Genomic DNA, 18,329 nt, shown 5'->3' with positions numbered 1-18,329 from the left:
TAGTTCTCTGCCGCAACGAAGAGGGCGCACGTGAGCAAACGGCTACTTGTTGCGCTCCTCTTCTACGCGGAGGCACCAGGCGAGTTTTTTTTTTTTTTTTTAACCAGGGAGTCAAGCGCTCTCGCGTTTTTTGCGACGTCGGACTGCCGAAACGGATTATACATCTAAGCTTCAAAATGTCTGAAAAGTGGACTTTCAGTCAAAAGTGGACGTGATCAACACAGGTGGACCAACGCCAGAGCTAAAGGGTTCGCCTCCAACTACGGGACGGAAGCTAACGCGCCCTTTTCAAACGGAATGGCTATGAGATCGCCCTTCGAAAAAACGCAGCCGTCCCTGCCGTTTGTTCTCAACTTGTGACAATGTCTGGACCAACGCGCGATATTGCGCCAGGACTTCATCTACAAATAAAGGTAAGACACAAACACCTTTCATTTCAATCTTATAAAAAGAGAGATTGGACTAAGAATAATAGGATAGAACATTTAACCCCGGCGAACCCACGGGGTCATATCTAAATCCCGGCCTTAAATGAAAAAATAGAGGCAGCCGCGCGGGGCGGCTAATATTTTGCCCCTCGTGTTGAAAATATCCTGACTCGAGCATCACGACAACACATGGAAGGTGTAGACTACACTGTAGAGCAAATGCAGGTTTTTGTTTTTTACCGTTACATCTCTGTAATATGTGCGGCGTGTTTTGTGAAGAATGCTGTTGAGATGTGAAATAACCAGTAGGCAATTGAATAAGCTACCCTTTTTGGTTGATATATTTGTAAATCTGACACTAAAGGAGTCAGTGCCTCAGCAACCGTGCACCTCGCTGCACGTCACTGGGTTCAAACTGGGTTCAAACTGGGTTCAAACTGGGTTCAAACTGGGTTAAGAGGTTGTTGCCTTTCTCCCACACGTAGCCCCGGACCGGCGGAAGCAAAGCGCGGCGCGGCGTCCCATCCTTCCCCAATCCTTCGTCTCGCCCAGGACGCGGAGAGCTTTGGATTTGAGCCTTCTCCCGTCCTCGTCGCAAGTTCCATAGAATTCCCCCGCGACGCCCACTGACAAAATCCGTTTTCCGCGGAGGGGGGGGGGCGAGCGCCCGGCTCGTCTCGGACCTTTGAGGAAACCCCCTGGCCGTTGGCGCGCAAGAGCAAAAAAGACAAGCTGATCCTCGCCTGCCTTTACTGCCGATAGACGGTCAAAATTTTTACAAGTTTCTACGTATGCACGCGCGCCAGAGCGAGAATCTGCACAAATGGATTTCACTGGCGCACCGATGGCCAACGAGGCACTCCGCCGCAATTCACTATCCAACGCCCATGTTCCGCGATTAGCCTGCTAACTGTACATGGAAATCGGCGCCATGTGTCCAAGTCCGTCGTCGTTTTCTTCTTTATCAGACAGTAGTAAGGCTTAAAAACTCCCAAGAGGTTCTAACCTGACACGTTCCGGCGTTTTTTTGTTTCGCCTTCTTCGGCGTCCACCCGTGAATCTCACGTTCAACACCAAATGAAATGGCCCATGTGCCGAACGTGATTTAGATGCACGTACTGCACCGTGGAACGAGCTGAAGACATGATGGCGCGTGTGAACAAGAGCAGAAAAAAATGAAATACACGCCCATTTTCGTAGCAAACATTTATTGAGCGCGACATAAATCATTTGACCATAATTACCGTGAAGAAAACACAGGAAAAAAAACCGAGGGTACAATTCAACAGACGTTCCGAGCCGCACGACGACCCGTCGCCGCGCGCCGTCCTCAAACTGGCCTTGAAGCCAAGCGCCTTCCGCGCCCCCAGCCAGGCGGATCCCAACCGAGGTCTCTCATTGGAAGCCGAAAGGTACAGTACTTTTCAAATAGTTCCGATCGGAACGGCGTGACGTCAAACCGATTTGACGTAGTGCATATAAATAACAAGTATGCAGTGGCAACTTTCAAGCCATATCAATAGGACGCTGAACGTGAAAAGATCATAAATACGACTTTTTACAAGGGTCTGCAGCAAAATTCGGTGCGATTCTCTGATACTTTAGCGCCCCGCGACGACGAGGCCGTACGTACCGTTAAGGTCACGCGGACGCATCTGCGACCAGCTGCAGAAATGTCCACAAAGTGCCGCCGCCAACCATGTATCCAGAGTCACGGCGTCAAGTGACCTCACAGGATCCTTGGCGTTTTTGTCCGCCTGACGTCATCCTTCCACGTGAACGTTTTTACAAAATGGCAGGAAGCCAGCAAAAGTGCAAATACGTACTTTGGATATACAGTCAAAAATGTTGTTTACTAATCGCTTGCGTGGCGCTTTGGGGAAAATACACGTACGCTAGACGTTTCCGTTCCAATCCTTCCTTAATCACTCGAAGCGCAAAGCGCCCCGGGAACTCCGAGCGATTCGGCTTTCGAGATGCTTTCGCTCTCGCCGGGACATTCGGAAGACTTGCGTGAGACGAACCTGTCCCCCCCGTCGGGAACGGGACACGTCTTTGAGCCACGTGCTCCATAAATTAGGAAAAAAAAAAGGCACACATCCATTCTTAAGACATGTTAGAGAAGGCGGGAGGGGAATAAACGGTCCGGGTTCCAAATAACTTCCAAACACGAAAGGAAGTCGTTCAAACGGTGCAAGTGGGACTATTTTTCCATCGAGCCAACATCGTCCGCTTCCCCTCACTTTGTTCGTGACCGAGCCGGGCCTCCGTCCCGGATTGGAAAAGGAGGCGCCCGCGGGGTTTCCCGGGCTCACGGGCGGGGGTGCCCCGCATTCAGCGAGGCCCTCGCCGCCGGGAGGCTCCGAAGAGCCCGCGTGGCGGGATTGCTCCCCGCGTGGCGGGATTCCTCCCGCGTGGCGGGATTCCTCCCGCGTGGCGGGATTCCTCCCGCGTGGCGGGATTCCCGCGCCGCTCTTCCAAGCAAGCGCTCGCTCGCTCCGGCTAGGTCTCAGCCGGAGAGAGGTCGCGCGCGGACGTCCCCGCCCCGCCCCGACCTCGGAGCGCGGCCTTCCGGCTTTCCTCTCGGCCCGGCGTCGGCTCGAACCGAAACCGTCCGGCGGCGGGAACGCCCCCCGCCCCGCCGCGCGGACCCGAGCGGAGGGGAGGGGAGGGACTTTGGGGGATGGTGCTCTGGTACCAGTTCCGATTGTCCTCCAGCGTATCCAGGATGTCCCGGGCGTCCGGGTGGACCAGGTCGGCCCACGTCTCCCACAGCGGATGCGCGACGTAGTCGATGAAGCCCACCTGGACCAAACGAACCGACGCGTGAGCGGACCCGAAGCAGATCCCAGAAGAATCGAGAGCAAAGGAACCGGCACGCCTGACTTCTTTTTTCCACCCGGGCGTGTCCGGCTGACGCGATCCGGCGCGCAAACCCTACCTGCGTCCGCTCCACCGAGGCGGTGTGTTTATCACACATGGGGCTGATCTCCATCCCCCGCTCCCTCTCTCGGTCTCCCTGGTGGAAGAACTCGTCCATGATCCTGTCGGTCCATTGTCGGTACAGGTCCAGAGGCTTGGCGGGATTGCTCAGATCGGCGCAATGGACCATGTTCCGAAGAACCTGCGGGGTCGAGGTCTGGATTACGCGTGCGGCCGAGCGCTCCGTAAACGCTTCGGATAATCCATCGGCCGTTTGGAGCAGCGGATCGACGGGATGTCGACTCAGAATAAAACATCTCCTTTTATTTTGGAAGGCGACAAAATATTCGCGGACGTGTTACGGACCAAACCTAAACCCGACCCGATGACAAAAGAATCTTTTCGCATGGTTTTTTGGACCGCGAGGTCAAAAACATACCGTTTTCATCTCTCAAAATGGGACGGAAATAAAAACATGCTTTAAAATTAAAAAAAAAAATAAAAAATCTGACTCATGGATTAGTTGACAAAATAATCCCAGCTCATGAAAACTTATATCTGTTAACTCATTCACCGCCGGCCTGTAAAAATGTCGGCCACAGAAGTCATTGGCGGCGACCGAGTGAAAAGTTGCTTTTTAAAACGGTTGAGCGATTTAATGCAAGCGAAGCCTATTTCTTCTTCAATCTATGCGGCCAACGGGTTCATTTTCTTCACTTGTATTTGGAAAAAGACAAAAAAACCAATCAAGAAAAAGCGGGCTGGCTTACTTGGGGCGGCGCCAAATTGAAAAAGGAGGGTTTGGCTTTGGGTTACCTGCATCCTGTCCGTGTAGCTGTCCAACAGAAGAACTCCCGAGCTGGTCAGCTTCTTGGTCTCCACCATGGTCTTCAGGTCCGCCAGCAGGCTCATGTGCTTGGACATGTCCGTCGCCAAAACCTGAGGGGAGGGGTGCGGGACGCCGATGGAGGCGGGCTCGAGGAAAAGCCGCTCGCTCGCCCGCCCGCCCGCCGCTCGCTCGCCCGCCCCCGAGCCCTCACCATGTCTATGACCATCCTCCTGAGCGCCTGCTTCTGTTTCTTGCCGAGGTTTTGGAAGATGTCGCAGCGGTCTCGCTGCAGCAGTTTGAAGCCCACGGCCAGGTGGTGGTTCTCCAGCACCGACTCGTCGTTGTACATCAGGGCCAGTTCCGAGTCTGCCGGCCGAGCGGCGCGGTGAAAAGCGGCGCGGTGAAAAGCGGCGCGGTGAAAAGCGGCGCGGTGAAAAGCGGCGCGGCCGCGCCCGAGAGGCGTCCGCCGAGGTGACTCACTGGTGTTGATCAGGAACTGATTGGACACCCCCGGGTGGTCCACGTCATGGATGGCGGCCGCGAAAACGGCCGCCAGGACTTCCAGGTCGCCGAAGACGGCCTGCGTCGCCACAGGACCGCAAAACAAATCAGGAGCCGCCACTCGAGCGGCCCTTTGCGGCCCAGCCCTCTCGGCGGAAGCGACGCCGGTCGCCCGCTTCCGCCGCCGGGTACGGGCTCCCTTTACGGGTACGGGCCGACGTGCGAGGCTTACGTCCAGCGCCGGCGTGGACAACAGGATATGAGTGGACTGGGCCACGTCGGCGGCATGCAGGCTGTTGTGGTAAGCCACGTCGGAGCGGTAGTGGCTCTCCAAGGTGAGCATGAAGGTCACAAAAGTATCGGCGGGAATCTTGAACGTCCTCATCAGGTCTCGCTCCTGTGTGTCACACGCGCCGCAAAGCTCAGGCCATCCAGAAATCCGCACGCCTAAACCGCAGGCGTGGTCGGAGGGCCGGCAGCCCGCACGTTTCCCGGGTCTCTCGTCCCGACGCGCCTCCTTCAAATGATGGGCTTATCGGCGAGCGTCGGGCGTGAAAGAGGGTCCCGAAACATGCGGGATACCGGCCCTCCGGGACCGGCGTTCCACACCCGAGCGCGCCGGGCGTTGGGCCGATCCGCCATTCGGGTTCATGAATAAGAAGCTAAACGCGCGTCCTTCAAACGTACCTTTTAGTGTAACGCTGACACATACTGCCAAACGACAACATTAAAGTTACTATTGTCGAGCTGGTCCCCGAGCCCTCGCCGGGCTTCGGGAATGGAGAAACGAGAGGTAGAAAACGGGCGGGGCGCTGACCTGAAAGATGGCATACATGATGCAGGTGAGGGGCCGGTCGCCAGAGTGCTCCGCCACCCCGAAAATATCCAGTCCCCATTTGTTGATGGCCTCCAGGTCCTAATTTGAACCCGCGGAGAGAACGGCATGAGCGGCGGGCCGAGAGCCCTTTCCCCGGTCCTCGCAAATGTCACCTTGGACAGAAGTTCTTCCTGGTCCGTCCTGACCCCGAAGCGGCCGTCGGCGCCCCCGGAGACGCGGGCGCCGGCCTTCCCCGCCCCGCCGATCCGCGCGCTCGTTCCGCCTTCCCGCGCCGGCCGCCGGCCTTGCCGCCGCTTTCTCTCCCTGGACTTGGGGACGGGACGCGCCGGCGCCGGCTCCGGCTCCGGCGCCGGCTCCGGCTCCGGCGCCGGCTCCGGCGCCGGCTCCGGCTCCGGCGCCGGCGCCGGCTCCGGCTCCGGCTCCTTCTGGGTGTCTGTCGAGTAAACGGGAGCCAAGTGCGTTTCTTGCCGTGTTCCTTTAAAACGCTAAATGACGCTCAACTTATTTAGCGTTCCAATTAATGTTATTCCAAAAGAATTGGTCCGTTGGCCAACAAGGAAAAGAAACATCCCCGTCATTGACATTGTTTTTTTTAGCGTCTAACGTAAAAGATTCAGATGGATACCTTACTTTCTAAACACTCATTTTTTGAGATTTTCAAATCACAACATTTAAAAACCGTTTTCCCATTTGTAAAACAGGTTTCACACACGCACACATATATATCGAAGTCGATAAAAACCAGGCATGCTTGAGGCATGGTCAATATCCCTCCCTCCCTCCCTCCCTCCCTCCCTCACATTATTTGGGTCTTACAGACCAAAAAACGAACTCTGTACCGTTAAAAACGGCTGAATCGGTACAGAAAACGTCAACAAAAATGTCAATGAAATCAAACGTCCCATTCGTATTGTTATATTATTACGCTAAATATGCCACATGTGAATAATATATGAATATATACGCAGCGCCAGTGCAAACTGCTTCGAGAAGGAAGGCGGCGAGGTCCCGGCCGGTCGGGCGTAACGTGCGGATAACTGCGGGAAGCCAATATTCCCGCGCCATCCGCATTGCGGACGAGGACAAATGGGTCGGAGGGTCCTTCCGCTCTCCCTCTCTTTTTCCACGCGGCCCGCTCCGTCGTTCGCATCCCCCCTGTCGCTCGGCGTCAGGCCCGCTTGCGCGGAGCCCGAACGCCAGGAGGGGAAGCCCTTCAAGGAGGCGGGAAGCCGCCCGTCCCGACGACGAATAACGCAATGTTATCGTTTGGGGGCCCCTCCTCCATCCCTCACGTCTTTCCCAACGGGACCGCCCCCTCGCCTTCGTCCCGTCCCGCTTCGACTCAAGTGGACAGAGCGCGCCTTTACGCTCACGTGCCTTTACGCTCACGTGCGGGGGCTCACCTAGGAAGGTGTTGGAGATGTATTCCGACACTTGGTTGCCGGGGCGACTCGTCTCGGACGGGCGGCTCAGCTCCCGGTTCGGCATCCTTTTGAACTGGTTCGGAGACAATAGGCAAATTTACTTCGGAGGGGAATTCGTAAACTACAAAAACCCGACGAGAACGGGACACGCCTGTCTCATGAGGACACGCCTCTCGGTTCCTCGTCGGTGGTTCTCGATCATTTTTTTTTGTTTTTAAATGACGTACCCCCTGCGAAATCCTGTACATCTGCCCCTGTACCCCTGCGACATCCTGTACAAAAGTACATGCCTAACCGCCATAAAGCATTTTGGGACGAGGAAAAAACAAAACTAAAAACAGACACCGCAGGCATACTTTATCCAGCGACTCCAGAAGACACATCGCGCAACGCAAAGGCGTCGGTCAATCATTTATTTCGGGAGTCCTCTTTTGTGTAGATAATTAATAATTTGCTTTCATGATATAAAACGGAATATTTTGGCCTTTTTTCCGACGGTCCAGACCCCGGACCAAACCAGTAAAACGGTCCAAACGCTTCGTATTTCACCAGTAAACATTCTATTTCTGACGCTTTTCATTTTTGACGTCGTTCGCTTTAACGATATCAAAGAAGGAATATTTTTTCTGACGGTCCGGTCCGGACCAAAGCAAGAAGCCAATCCTGTTCTAAGCAAAAGTGTCCATTGGAAACAATGTCCCGTTTTGAAAAAAGGCTACTTAAAAAGATGGGACGTTGGCAGTATCACTTGTATCATTTGATGGAAAAATCAAAGCAAAACTAGCAAACACGCGTTGGCGTTTCTATCCCTTGGACGCCGACGTTCATTTCGCGGCTTGATCCGTCACGGATTCAGGAGCGAAACGAGGGCCTTTGCCGAAAACAAATGGCAAAAACGGACACGGGAGCCGAACGGCGAGAGCGCCACGCAACTTGACGCATCCCCGGGACACGGAGGACAGGTCGTTGGCCTCGGGCATGGCGGCGCTCCCCGGCGGAAGCCTCGCGCGCTCCTCTCCGAGCGGACCCGCCCCCCCGAGGCCCGAAAGCTCAAGGCGCGAGCGACGGGCTCAGCTCGCCCGCGCCCGGCCGGGGGTCGCGCCAGATATGCCCGCCTCGCCCTTCCCCGGCGCGACGGAAACCCCCGATCAATATCTTTGCCTTTGTCTTCTCATCCTCGCTACGCGCGACCTCCTCGGTCCCCGTGCGGATGGGATCCGGCGACGCGGGAGGGGGAAATCCGGCTTTCCTCTTCCCGGGCGAGTGAGGGGGAGAGGAAGGCGAGGCTCCGGAGAGAGAGAGAGAGAGAAATTTAGCGGGAGGGCGGGCGTGCGCTGAAGTCGCCCGAGGTAAAAAAAGCAAACAAAAATCACCGCGCGCAAAAGTCCAGGGATCCCCCACAGTACTGCTATTTGCCGTTTCTCTTACACGTGACGGCGCCGCGCAAAGCCCTTCCTCTTCCCCGCCATCCCTGCGCTTTTCTCCCGACGGCTCGCCCGCCGCTCAGTAATGCGGAACAGATCCCGCGTGGACCGCGCGACTTCAAAGCACCGGCGTGTCCAGCGCGTGGGGAAGGAGGCGCCGGCTATTCCTTTGGCGGCGTCTTTGAGGAGCGGCCGGCCTTAGTAAAGCCTATCGTTATGTTCCGCTTTCAAGATGTCCCACGTCATCCGGGAATTGCGCGCGGACGTATACGCGCGCCATCTCACTCTACGTACTCTTGCGGGAAAGACGCAGAGATAAAGGGGAGCAAATGAGTGTCCGGAGCGCGTCCCGTTCTTTCAAACGGTAAGGTGACTTTCTATTGGATTTTCAAACTTACCTTATCCCAACTAGTTCGCATCTGAATGTTTGTCCCCTCGCCGTCATAAAAACATAATCCCATTGTCCCGTGAGCAAATCGCACAGGAAACAATAGAAAGAAAATCCGATCCCCGACCTCTCCTAAGCACAGGCAGAAAATGTCACGGTGACGCCGGCCTCCAAGTCTGGCAAGAGATTGAAGGCTCCGCCCACCACCTCGGGGCACGGTGCGGTCTCCACCCGCTTCCCTCTGACTTCTTTCGTGTCGGCCTGCGACCGGAACATCCTCGCACGCGCCCGCCTTACGTCCACGGGCCGAGCTTTCAAGCACGAGCGCCTGAGCGCGTTCAAAAACCGCCCGCGTGGAGAACGACAGCTATCTGTAAGCGCTTCGGCGCCAATTGCCGCTGCACGCTTTGGCCCAAAGAGAAACCGGAGTCTTACAGGAAGACGCTCATTGCAAAACAACGCCTACGCAGTCTTCCGAATGAGTCAACGAGCTCTGGCTTATTACGTCCGTTTAGTGGATTTTGCCCGTTTGCGCAAAGACTTTGTTTGTAAACGCTGAGCAATCGGAAGAACGTCGGATGCGACTGATGATCGTCCTCATCGTCATCCAATATCAATCTGACGTTTCAAAAACAGTTTGCGCAGCGTCGCCCCGCACATTTGGACGCGCAGGGTCTCCGCGGACGGAAGGGCGAGATGACGATTTTGTGGCCGTTGCGCGAGAGAGACAGAAACGTCATGATATTACCCTGAGCGTTTGTGGACGAACCCAATAAAATCACGGCGCGGCAAGGTAGCGGTACGCGTCGTTTACAGTTTTGTACGGCAAGCGATCCTGATTTCTGCCACCGAAGGTATGGGGGGGTATTTCTTAGTAATTAGTCAGCGTCGTATCGTTTTTCCAGTGTGACGCGGCGGCGCTACTTCGGCCCGTGCCGGACCGCCGTGGGTATGCCTTTAAATGAGCGTCATTTTCAGACCGTAAGCTGCGCCGGAGTATAAGCCGCGCCGCCAGAAAATTCATTTTGTCGCGTGTGGGTCACACCTGAATAGAAGCTTTTCAAAGAGCCCTTCAGATGTGGCTGGATGTTTGTCCAAGGCAGTCGCTCGGCAGCGGCGAAGTGCGGCGAGACAAATCACAGCGAGGTCACCGCGTGCCGGCCGGCGGTCGACGCGGGCCCCCGGATACACCCGTGCCCTCGGGCGCCGAAAGTCGAGACGCCCCGACCCATTAAGGCTTCAATTACGTCCTGCGCTTCCCCAAAAAAAACAAACGCCTTTGACCGATTGGGCGCGTACGTTTGAACCGGCGGCGCAACCATCCGCGGGTCTGTCGATCGCGGGAACGATCGGTCCGCGCCTGCTATAACGGCGGCGGAGAAAGCGGACAAAAAAACGGACCACGTAGGTCACGCGCATTTTGGCACCCCGGGGTGAAACGAGTCCTTCGCTAATCGGGTCCGCCCGACATTTAGCCGAGCGTCCGCGGGGTCTCGTGCGTTTTGTCTGACGGCGAAGCGATCCGTTGCCGTGTGCTAGCCAGGGAACGGGGGGAGAAGAGGAAATGCAGAGACAGGAAGCGGCCGTCGCGGTGGTTTGGACGCAAACGGTCAACGTCGCCCTCAGCGTTTAGGATGTAACGGCGCCACGCGCGCTCCCGTCTGTGCGGGGCTGAGGAACGATCGCCAGCGTGGATGGGTTCAGTTGCGTTTGACACAAATGAAAGGCTCCCTGGTAAATCTGTGCACGTCAAATGAAAAGAAATGAGCGCCATGCCGGGTATTTCTTGTCCAAGAAAGCGCCATTTGATCAAATCCAAAAACTCAACTCGTTTTCCTCTTTATCAGTCAGCAGCAAGACTTACAATCTTGAAATTTCCACGAGGCGTGGGCCTGATGCGTTTCGACGTTTCGGACCGCTTTCGCTGGTTCGAGACGATAAGCAAGAAAGTAGAAATGCAAAAACGCGACCCCGATGAAACGGTACCTTGTCGGATGCCATGTCGCTGACGGAGCGGTACGTCCGGATGGTCTCCAGCCGGTCCGGGCACCAGTCCAACTCCTCCATAGTCTCCATAGCGAGCTTTTGGTAAGACTCGTCGGCCAACAGACAGGCGGACACGCAGTCGGGGCCCGGGGGATCCGGGTCCGAGCCGGGAGGTGCCGGGGGCCGGTGCGCGCGGAGCTCCTTCATGTCGCCGAGCCCGGCCGCCGAGCGTCAGACGGGGTGAGGCTACGGCGGCTGTTTGCCGACCCTCTCGCCAGCCCCTTTCCCCCCGCGCCTTTCGCTCTTCGGGCCCTCCCCCAATCCGTCTGCTTCCCCCCACCCCTCTCGGCCGTCGGCAAAGTGCGCCTGCGATTCATTCCGGCTGCATTAGACTTGACCATTCCAACAGAAAGTATCCAGGTCTACCAATATACATTTTGCGGAAACAAATATGCGATAACCTATATATATATATATATATATATATATATATATATATATTCTGACAGTGACCTTGTTACTGCTGAAATTGGCTAAAAACGTAAAGTATCCCTTTCAACTCAGATGAACTGTGGCAGTAACGTTGCCTCCCAAAATGCCTCCCTCCTCTGAACCTCGCGGAGCAAGGGGGGGGGGGGGTATATCAGACATCAAACCCTGTTTGCACAAGTAACACAAGAGGCAAACTTTGACTCTGACGCTGGAGGGAGGCCAAACCAGGACCCAGCAACGTGCCAAGAAAGCAAAGTACTTCCCGTTTGACCCCGAGCTCGCATAAAACATGGAGCGGAATTACCCGAGCGACTGCAAAAGGACTACCAAGGCGGCCATTCATGCGAAAATACAGATTTGCCAGGATTATTTCCAAATTAGACAGCATCCGCGCAGAAAGCCAAGAGAGTTGTTGATTCAACAAGTTTTGCGTCCTGAAAGCGCACATCTGGACTTCCCCACCTTCCTCTTTCCTTGAAAACGACCCATGGACCTCATAAGCGTCACACACGGAATACATTTACTCCATCTGCTTGGCGCGAGACGGCCAGCGTGCCGCCCCCCGTTTTACGTCATTCCGCTAGATCAGAGCACCCAACCGGCAGATACGCTCAACAAAGAACTTCAACCGAATCTTATTGCGCGCAAGGAAGCTGAGGGCCGCCGAGAGGTTTTGCAAAGCGGAACCAAGACTCGGCGGGTGCTTCCACGAGAGCGCGAGGGAAAAAAGGAGAACAATTATCGCTTACAAAACTAGTCGTCACCGAGCTTAGCGGCCAAATTATTCCAAAAGTCCAACATCATTCCCCGGCCCAAAAATTCAACGTTAAAGCCATTTATGCAAAAAGCGTCAAAGTATATTAGAGTGCGGACCAACGGCAAGAAGGTGCCACCGCATCCCGCTCCACTTCTGCCAGTCAGGGCAGACGCAAGAGAGTCATCCAAAATCGAAGGCTTGGCTCTTTCATGCCGCAAATAAGATCTGGGTCACTTTTATGATAGAATTATGCTAGAGAATTCGCCAGATACTATTAACGTGATGCAATTCGATTTGAACTCCATGAGAGACGTTGGAGTGTGTGAAAGCCTTGGAATAGGTTCCTATTTGCATGTCTGAATTTGTTTAAATTCAACGAACAATTTTGAGAGCATACTTTGGAGCGGCGCTTTTCAAACTGCGGTAAAGATGCATCAGGGCGTACGTGCGCTTTGAAAACAGCTGCCTCAACTCTAAGTAACCCACCGAGAAAATAAGTTGTGGAAAAAAAAAAAAAATCGAGCATATGAGCAGGCATTGTCATCGCCTAGAGTACAAGTCTTCAGCCCGAGAGGGCGTAGCTCAAGCCTGGAAAAAAAATATCCCCGCGCTCACAAAAGACACTACAACATATCTCGCACAACGTGTAGATGACTGGGGGAGGGCGGCGGGGGGCCCATGACGCGGCAGTCAGGCCGCGCGGGTGAATCCAGGAAGGACAGTGGCGACGGTCCGCGTGTAAGAGTGTCATTCGACTGATACGCCAAGCATAGCGTGCCGTCCGTTTATCGGTCCGAGGGTAAAATGGGGGCGGCTAGTCGTTGGAAATATCCTACCCGGGAGAGCGAGTCCAGATATCAGTTGTTTTGGGAGCAGGTCGACGAACAATGCGGCGGGCCTAGAGTCCATAGCACGACAATGTGAAAGGGGCTTCGGTCAGCCCGATTAGCAATCGGTTACTTTGAGAAAAAAACTTGGCGAGGATCCTACAACCGCCTCCAAGTTGTCGCGGTCGGATCCGCTCGCGTACGAGTCCGAGCGTTGGACGCTTTCCCAAATGCCTCCAAAGAAGAGGCAACCTGAAAAGCCAGGTCAAATTGAACTTCTTTTTTTTTAAACCACCCGTCTTTTTCGAGAGTGAGATTTTAGCGCAGCTAGCATGGTTTTTCACTTTTTGCGAGGGCTTTTTGGTCCTCTTCTGAAGCTCCTTCACGTCCCCCCCATTTGAGAAGCGGCGCTGCTGCGCCAACAGACGCAAAATATAGCCACCGAAGAGGGGAAACAAATAGCATAACTCCCGCTATGAGGACAACAGGCCCCGGTGTCCACACGCACGCACCGCGTGCCTGCCTCCCCGCTCTCCCCTATAGGGCCACAGACCGGCCTCTGTGAGCGCCATCAAGAGCGCCAACAACACCTTCCGCTCTTCATCCACCTCACACTGCCCCTCTCTGTGCCGGATGCACCCCCCGGAACCCTTTCCCGGGCTCAAGTGCGGCGCCTTATCCGGTCGCCGCACTGTCCACGGGGCCAAAACTACCGGCGCGACAACATGTTGCTCCCTTTGGAGGAAACGCAGCCCAAGGGCTTTACGTGTTCTGTTCGGGGCGGCCCGAAGCGTCCGCGACTAGCTCGGGATTCGCTTGCCGGGCCTTCGACTGAATTTGACTCATGTCGAGCGTACTCACGCCTATCGGGAAACAGTACGTCCGGCTGAGTCGCGGGTTGGCCTTAACCCGAACCCTACGTTTTTAGAATGAACAAGTATGCATTTTTAAGTATCTTTAAATAGTAAAAAGACGGCATTTTTCGCCCAGAATCCCCCGGGGCATCGAAACTTGTGCGTCCCCATGGTACCGTGGGGAAAAATGTGGATTGGACAACCATGACTAATAAAGAACGTTTTCTCGGCATTAGGTGAAAACGCCACTTCCTCAGAGTTCATCCGGGCCCGTTCGACGGCCGGCTAACAACGCGCGGCGGAGCTTCGCCGGCACGGGCCGGCTCGAGGGACGGGCCGCAGCGAGCTTTACGACTCTGCTGACGTCAATGACATAATTCAAATACTTAACCGAGCCGCGGCTTCCAGCCCTCGGGATCCTCTCTTTCGGCGGTGGGCCCGGAAAACCCGAAACGGATTCTTGATTCAGACCTATGGCATAAAGGGCCTACGGAGGCCGGGCGACGGGAACGGCCCGGATTGCCTTCAAAAGTACGACCGGTCTGATTTTTCTTCATGGCGGGGTCGTCGCAAAGAAGTGTGCAAATCGGGAGAAGCAGACGATCGCAGACTTGCAATTGTTTTGTTTTTTTTGCTGCGGCGCGGCGGGCCGTCTGCGAAAATAGGAAGCGGCGAGCGTTTGCTCCGAAGGCCTCGCTGACGTCAATCGGGCTCGAAGAACCGGTGCAGCAGGAAACAAGGTCCTTACCTCCCCCCTCCCTCGCTCTCCTCCGTACTTTCCCGACGTCATTCAAAACTCGCACTCCTTCACACCTAAAATGACTCAATCCCTGACGAAATTTTCAACTCGCTCGGTCTTAAATGACAGCGACAAGGTTCAAAGGTCGCATATGTACGCCAACAAATCAAAGCCCCGGCCAGTGGGCCATTTCTCCCTGAAGATGAAAGAGTTTTCTTGGCTTCGGAGCCTAAACCGGCGCTCCCAAAGCATGGAACCAGACAGTATTTGAAGTCAAGTCCCCAGTCGTTTCAAAATGAAGATTGTGTGGGCAACACGTCGTTTCCTTGAGAATGCAACGTTGAAATGAAAGGGGCCGTAACACGCAAAGTCAAAAGCTTTCCGCCGCGTTCCAGCGTTGACGATTTTGCGCCGAGTCGGCCGAGTAAACAAAAACGGGTCATTTCTTAGCTACCACGTTCTACTGTAGAAATGCTGGGGTAACTTGAAGAAAACAAACGATGTTTCACCGAGTTTGAGACTTTTTGGGGGGGGGGGGGGGATCCATTTGGTGTATTACGGTACTTCTCGTGGCAGATGAACATTTCTAACTTTGGACACCAATTTGAGTGTCAACAACACTAAGACAAAGGAGGACGTTTAGGAAGATAGTTTTACCTGAGAAAGTTGCTTGGTGACCCATTGAAGAAAAAATCTTTGGCATCATGAGGTGATGACGCTAAGCGGTTTTGAGAATTGTTTCCACGAGAAGACGGATGATAGACGCAAGTGGACGAATCCACTTTTGAAATCGGAAAAACTTCCAAAACGTTGAAGGCGACTCGCAGCTTTTGTTATCTTAGTCAGAAACTGGCAAGTCAAATGGGTGCCACATCTGGCACCTGTGAATGAATCCCAATGGGAAGACTCTCACACTAAAGTTGTTCATCTTTTTATTTCTTCTGTAAATGGCTTTATTACAGGCGCCTCTGCTGAAAGCGCCGTAAATATGCCATAACAACCATTTCCCCCGAACCTCGGATCGGCCTCTCGCCGCACATTCTGGAAGTATATCGAAAAAAGGCTGGCTCCATTTTGAACATCTTTGGTTAGTATGTTGAATCGAGGAAAACCACGGAACATTGCTTGGCGCGTAAACATCACGGTCAAGACCGCTGCCGTTCGGTCGTGAGACGGAGCATCAATAAGGACGACCTTCTTCGCCGTTACATGTTTAAAACAAATGGACACAAATGCGAGCCAAACCCCCATTTAAAAACCAAAAAACAATCGCGCCATGAGAGCTACAGTACCTTTGTGTCCCAAACATAAGGCGCAATGGGGGCAGGATGTTTTGTGGCAGATCGTAGCGGTAGGCGCGTCCCGACCAGATTTTACCACTGCTCCCAACTGAATTCTTCGTCACCTCCGAACACGGTAAAAAAGCCAAAGATTGATAAGAAGACCAGAGTATCTCCCGTCAGCGCCAGAGCACAGGCGCCCCACTCGATCTGCAAGTGACAAAGCAGGATGTTAAAAGTCGGCCCCTCGATGATTGGGCCCTTTGCTCCAAACGGGGCATTGTTTCAAAGCGACCACGGAAAATTGCTGCGAGCGCTCTTGTCCGCAAAGCGTCCGGGGCAGGCGACGTTTTGGGCCGTTTTTCACCAAGGCTATTTCTTTTTCCGCATGCTACTTTACCACTTTTTCATTTTTCCATAGGTCGCCCCCCCCCCCCCTGCACTAGAGGACGACTCGCGACATTCGCGAGCCTTTCGGCGACCTCATCGAGCGGCTTAGCCCGACGCCCGGAATGCAAAGCTCTCGCTACGCATTGTGGGACTCGCGGTCGACGAAAGGCTTTCATCTAAGAACTAATTGGTACATGAAAGCTTTTATTTGGCTCCGGCTCCATTCCGGGCTAAAGGCCATCCGCACCTCGTTTGCTGACGTCATTTGCTCCCGAAACGCGCAATGCCGGGACGGCGGCGGGTAGACAGAATAGTCAACAAAAGTAGCTTCTGTTGAGCGCGAACTCACTGTGCTACTATGAGCGAGGACAAAGTGGAAGCCGTAAGCTGATATGACGAATCCGGTCGTTAAGAAATAGGCCAGTTCCCTGCACGCGTTGCCGGACGAGTCTGCGGCTTCGCCGACCCGGTTGGATAGGATGACCGGGAGCGGGCTCAAGACGTAGAAAAACAGCGCAAACAATGGCCAGTAAACTCTGGAAAAACAACAATCAGATCATTTACCACAATCCGTCAGTTGGTTACCCTTTTTGTTGCCTTTTTCGCCGATTATTCTTTTACTGCTATTCCGAATCTTTTCATCGAAACTATCAATACTAAAGAAAAGCCGCAATTAAAACATCAAGCCCAATGGTCAACGTTCCTCGCAATAACGGTCCACGAGGCCCTATCGTTTTAGGAGTTGTGTTTGTGGAAAATGAATAAATGGGCAAAATCCACCCGTTTTGACCACTGATGACGACATCACGGTTGCTCACGTCATGGCCGATCGCAGCGCGGTTTGCCACCTCCCCTCAGATAGATGAAAACATTTGATTTTTGATCGATAGATGAAAACATTCGATTTTTGATCGATAGATGAAAACATTCGATTTTTGATCGATAGATGAAAACATTCGATTTTTGATCGATAGATGAAAACATTTGATTTTTGATCGATAGATGAAAACATTTGATTTTTGATCGATAGATGAAAACATTTGATTTTTGATCAATATTCCACAAACAAGTTAAAAAGGGCTGCTGTGTGGCTTTTCATTCACGACTTAACTTGAATGCTGGTTTACCTAACTAAATAAAACTATTTGAATCTCCAATTTGTGGATTTCAGTTACTGTGGGTATTTTTTAACCCCAGAGAACAAAACAAAGGCAAGTAAAAAAAACTCTACTTTGTGGATGTCTTTTATGCGTTTATAACTCAGACACAAAAAAGGCAACAAAATAAAAAAATAAATAAATAATAGTGAGCGTGCGTCGCAAGCAACCGGCGAGTGAAGTCAAACTCCGCACCCGTACTGTTCCACCGCGCAGCCCACAAACAGAAGCGTCAGCCCGATGGCGCCGCCGAAGGACAAGCCCAGCAGCTCTAGGAGGAGGAGATGGCCATTTCAGATCGAACGTTCTGGCGACGCCGTTCGTGTCGAAATCCAGTGGAAAAAAGCGTCGACGGGAAGGCGACTACCTTTGATGCCGGGCATTTCAATTGGGTGGCCGTGCTTTTCGGTTGGGTGGCCGTGCTTCTCAGTTCGGCGGCCGTGCTTCTCAGTTCGGCGGCCGTGCTTCTCAGTTCGGCGGCCGTGCTTCTCAGTTCGGCGGCCGTGCCTCTCAGTTCGGCGGCCGTGCTTCTCGGCGGACGGACTCGCGGATTTCTTCGGCGGCCCGGGCTCACGTGGTTCAACAAAGACGCCCGAGTTGATCAAAGTCGACAAAGACGGCGGCGGCGGCGGGCGGACTCGTCGCCTTTGCGGTTGTCACAAAAGGAGCGAGCGCGAGTCGACAAAAGGACGACTCGAATCAAAGACCCGAGGTGAGCGAAAGAAACGTCAAATTCCTCATCGGAATGTCTTCCCTTCGATAGAATAGGGTGGCGTTTCGCCTGGCGAAAAGCATTTGATCTTCGCTAAACTAAAGTTTCGTCCTTGTCTTCACGTAGCCGGGTTCTTGCTAACGGCCGGTACATGTCTCGTTTTGCCCTGTTTGCATCAGAATGGAATGTTTCAAAACAAAGTGCGTTCGTGCTTGCGTGCGTGTGATTTGCTGCATCTGGCTACTTTTTTTTTTTTTTTTTAATTTCCCCGCCGAAGACGCGGAAATTACTGCATCAGAACTTCGGAAGCGGAAGTTGTGATTGAGCACGTCAGGGGCTGAAGTTCTTTCTGATCGGACAGAATTTGCGACATTACTGCCG

The 18,329-nt window shown here is 53.8% G+C and overlaps 2 protein-coding genes across 5 annotated transcripts; both read right to left on the bottom strand.

Moving 5' to 3' along the window:
• Nucleotides 1-1,619: 1,619 nt before the first annotated feature.
• On the bottom strand, nt 1,620-10,982 carry LOC148414204 (3',5'-cyclic-AMP phosphodiesterase 4B-like). 4 transcript variants are annotated; one of them, XM_088429480.1, is made up of 10 exons: nt 10,741-10,982; nt 6,922-7,015; nt 5,671-5,951; nt 5,498-5,596; nt 4,913-5,077; nt 4,660-4,759; nt 4,391-4,545; nt 4,167-4,289; nt 3,370-3,552; nt 1,620-3,233 (listed from the first exon to the last, which is right to left on the bottom strand). In XM_088429480.1, the coding sequence occupies exons 1-10, from the start codon at nt 10,945-10,947 to the stop codon at nt 2,931-2,933; spliced, it is 1,710 nt and encodes a 569-aa protein (XP_088285606.1). In that variant the 5' UTR covers nt 10,948-10,982; the 3' UTR covers nt 1,620-2,930. The 4 variants fall into 4 exon arrangements, with proteins under 4 accessions (XP_088285606.1, XP_088285604.1, XP_088285603.1 ...); XM_088429478.1 differs by having other exon boundaries at nt 4,660-5,077; nt 5,671-5,863; nt 5,942-5,951; XM_088429477.1 differs by having other exon boundaries at nt 4,660-5,077.
• Nucleotides 10,983-15,324: 4,342 nt separating this feature from the next.
• Nucleotides 15,325-18,142, bottom strand: LOC148414203 (leptin receptor gene-related protein-like). The gene is made up of 4 exons (XM_088429513.1): nt 17,604-18,142; nt 17,432-17,507; nt 16,429-16,615; nt 15,325-15,899 (listed from the first exon to the last, which is right to left on the bottom strand). The coding sequence occupies exons 1-4, from the start codon at nt 17,617-17,619 to the stop codon at nt 15,783-15,785; spliced, it is 396 nt and encodes a 131-aa protein (XP_088285639.1). The 5' UTR covers nt 17,620-18,142; the 3' UTR covers nt 15,325-15,782.
• Nucleotides 18,143-18,329: the final 187 nt, after the last annotated feature.

This window comes from Hippichthys cyanospilos, chromosome 12 (assembly GCF_059441005.1).
Source record: "Hippichthys cyanospilos isolate Australia breed blue-spotted pipefish chromosome 12, RoL_Hcya_1.0, whole genome shotgun sequence".
NCBI classification, from domain to species: Eukaryota; Metazoa; Chordata; class Actinopteri; order Syngnathiformes; family Syngnathidae; genus Hippichthys; species Hippichthys cyanospilos.
The sequence above is the reverse complement of the archived record's forward strand: the minus strand, read 5'-3'. Positions and strand labels throughout refer to the sequence as shown.

Coding starts and splice junctions, on each gene's coding strand:
- LOC148414204 (XM_088429477.1), bottom strand. CDS start 10,947: ATGAAGGAGCTCCGCGCGCACCGGCCCCCGGCACCTCCCGGCTCGGAC. Junction 7,016..10,740: donor GCGACATGGCATCCGACAAG/GTACCGTTTCAT, acceptor TCTCCGAACCAG/TTCAAAAGGATGCCGAACCG. Junction 4,290..4,390: donor GGAGGATGGTCATAGACATG/GTGAGGGCTCGG, acceptor CCCTCCCCTCAG/GTTTTGGCGACGGACATGTC.
- LOC148414203 (XM_088429513.1), bottom strand. Junction 16,616..17,431: donor TGCGCGGTGGAACAGTACGG/GTGCGGAGTTTG, acceptor TTGTTTTTCCAG/AGTTTACTGGCCATTGTTTG. Junction 15,900..16,428: donor TCCTCGCTCATAGTAGCACA/GTGAGTTCGCGC, acceptor TGTCACTTGCAG/ATCGAGTGGGGCGCCTGTGC.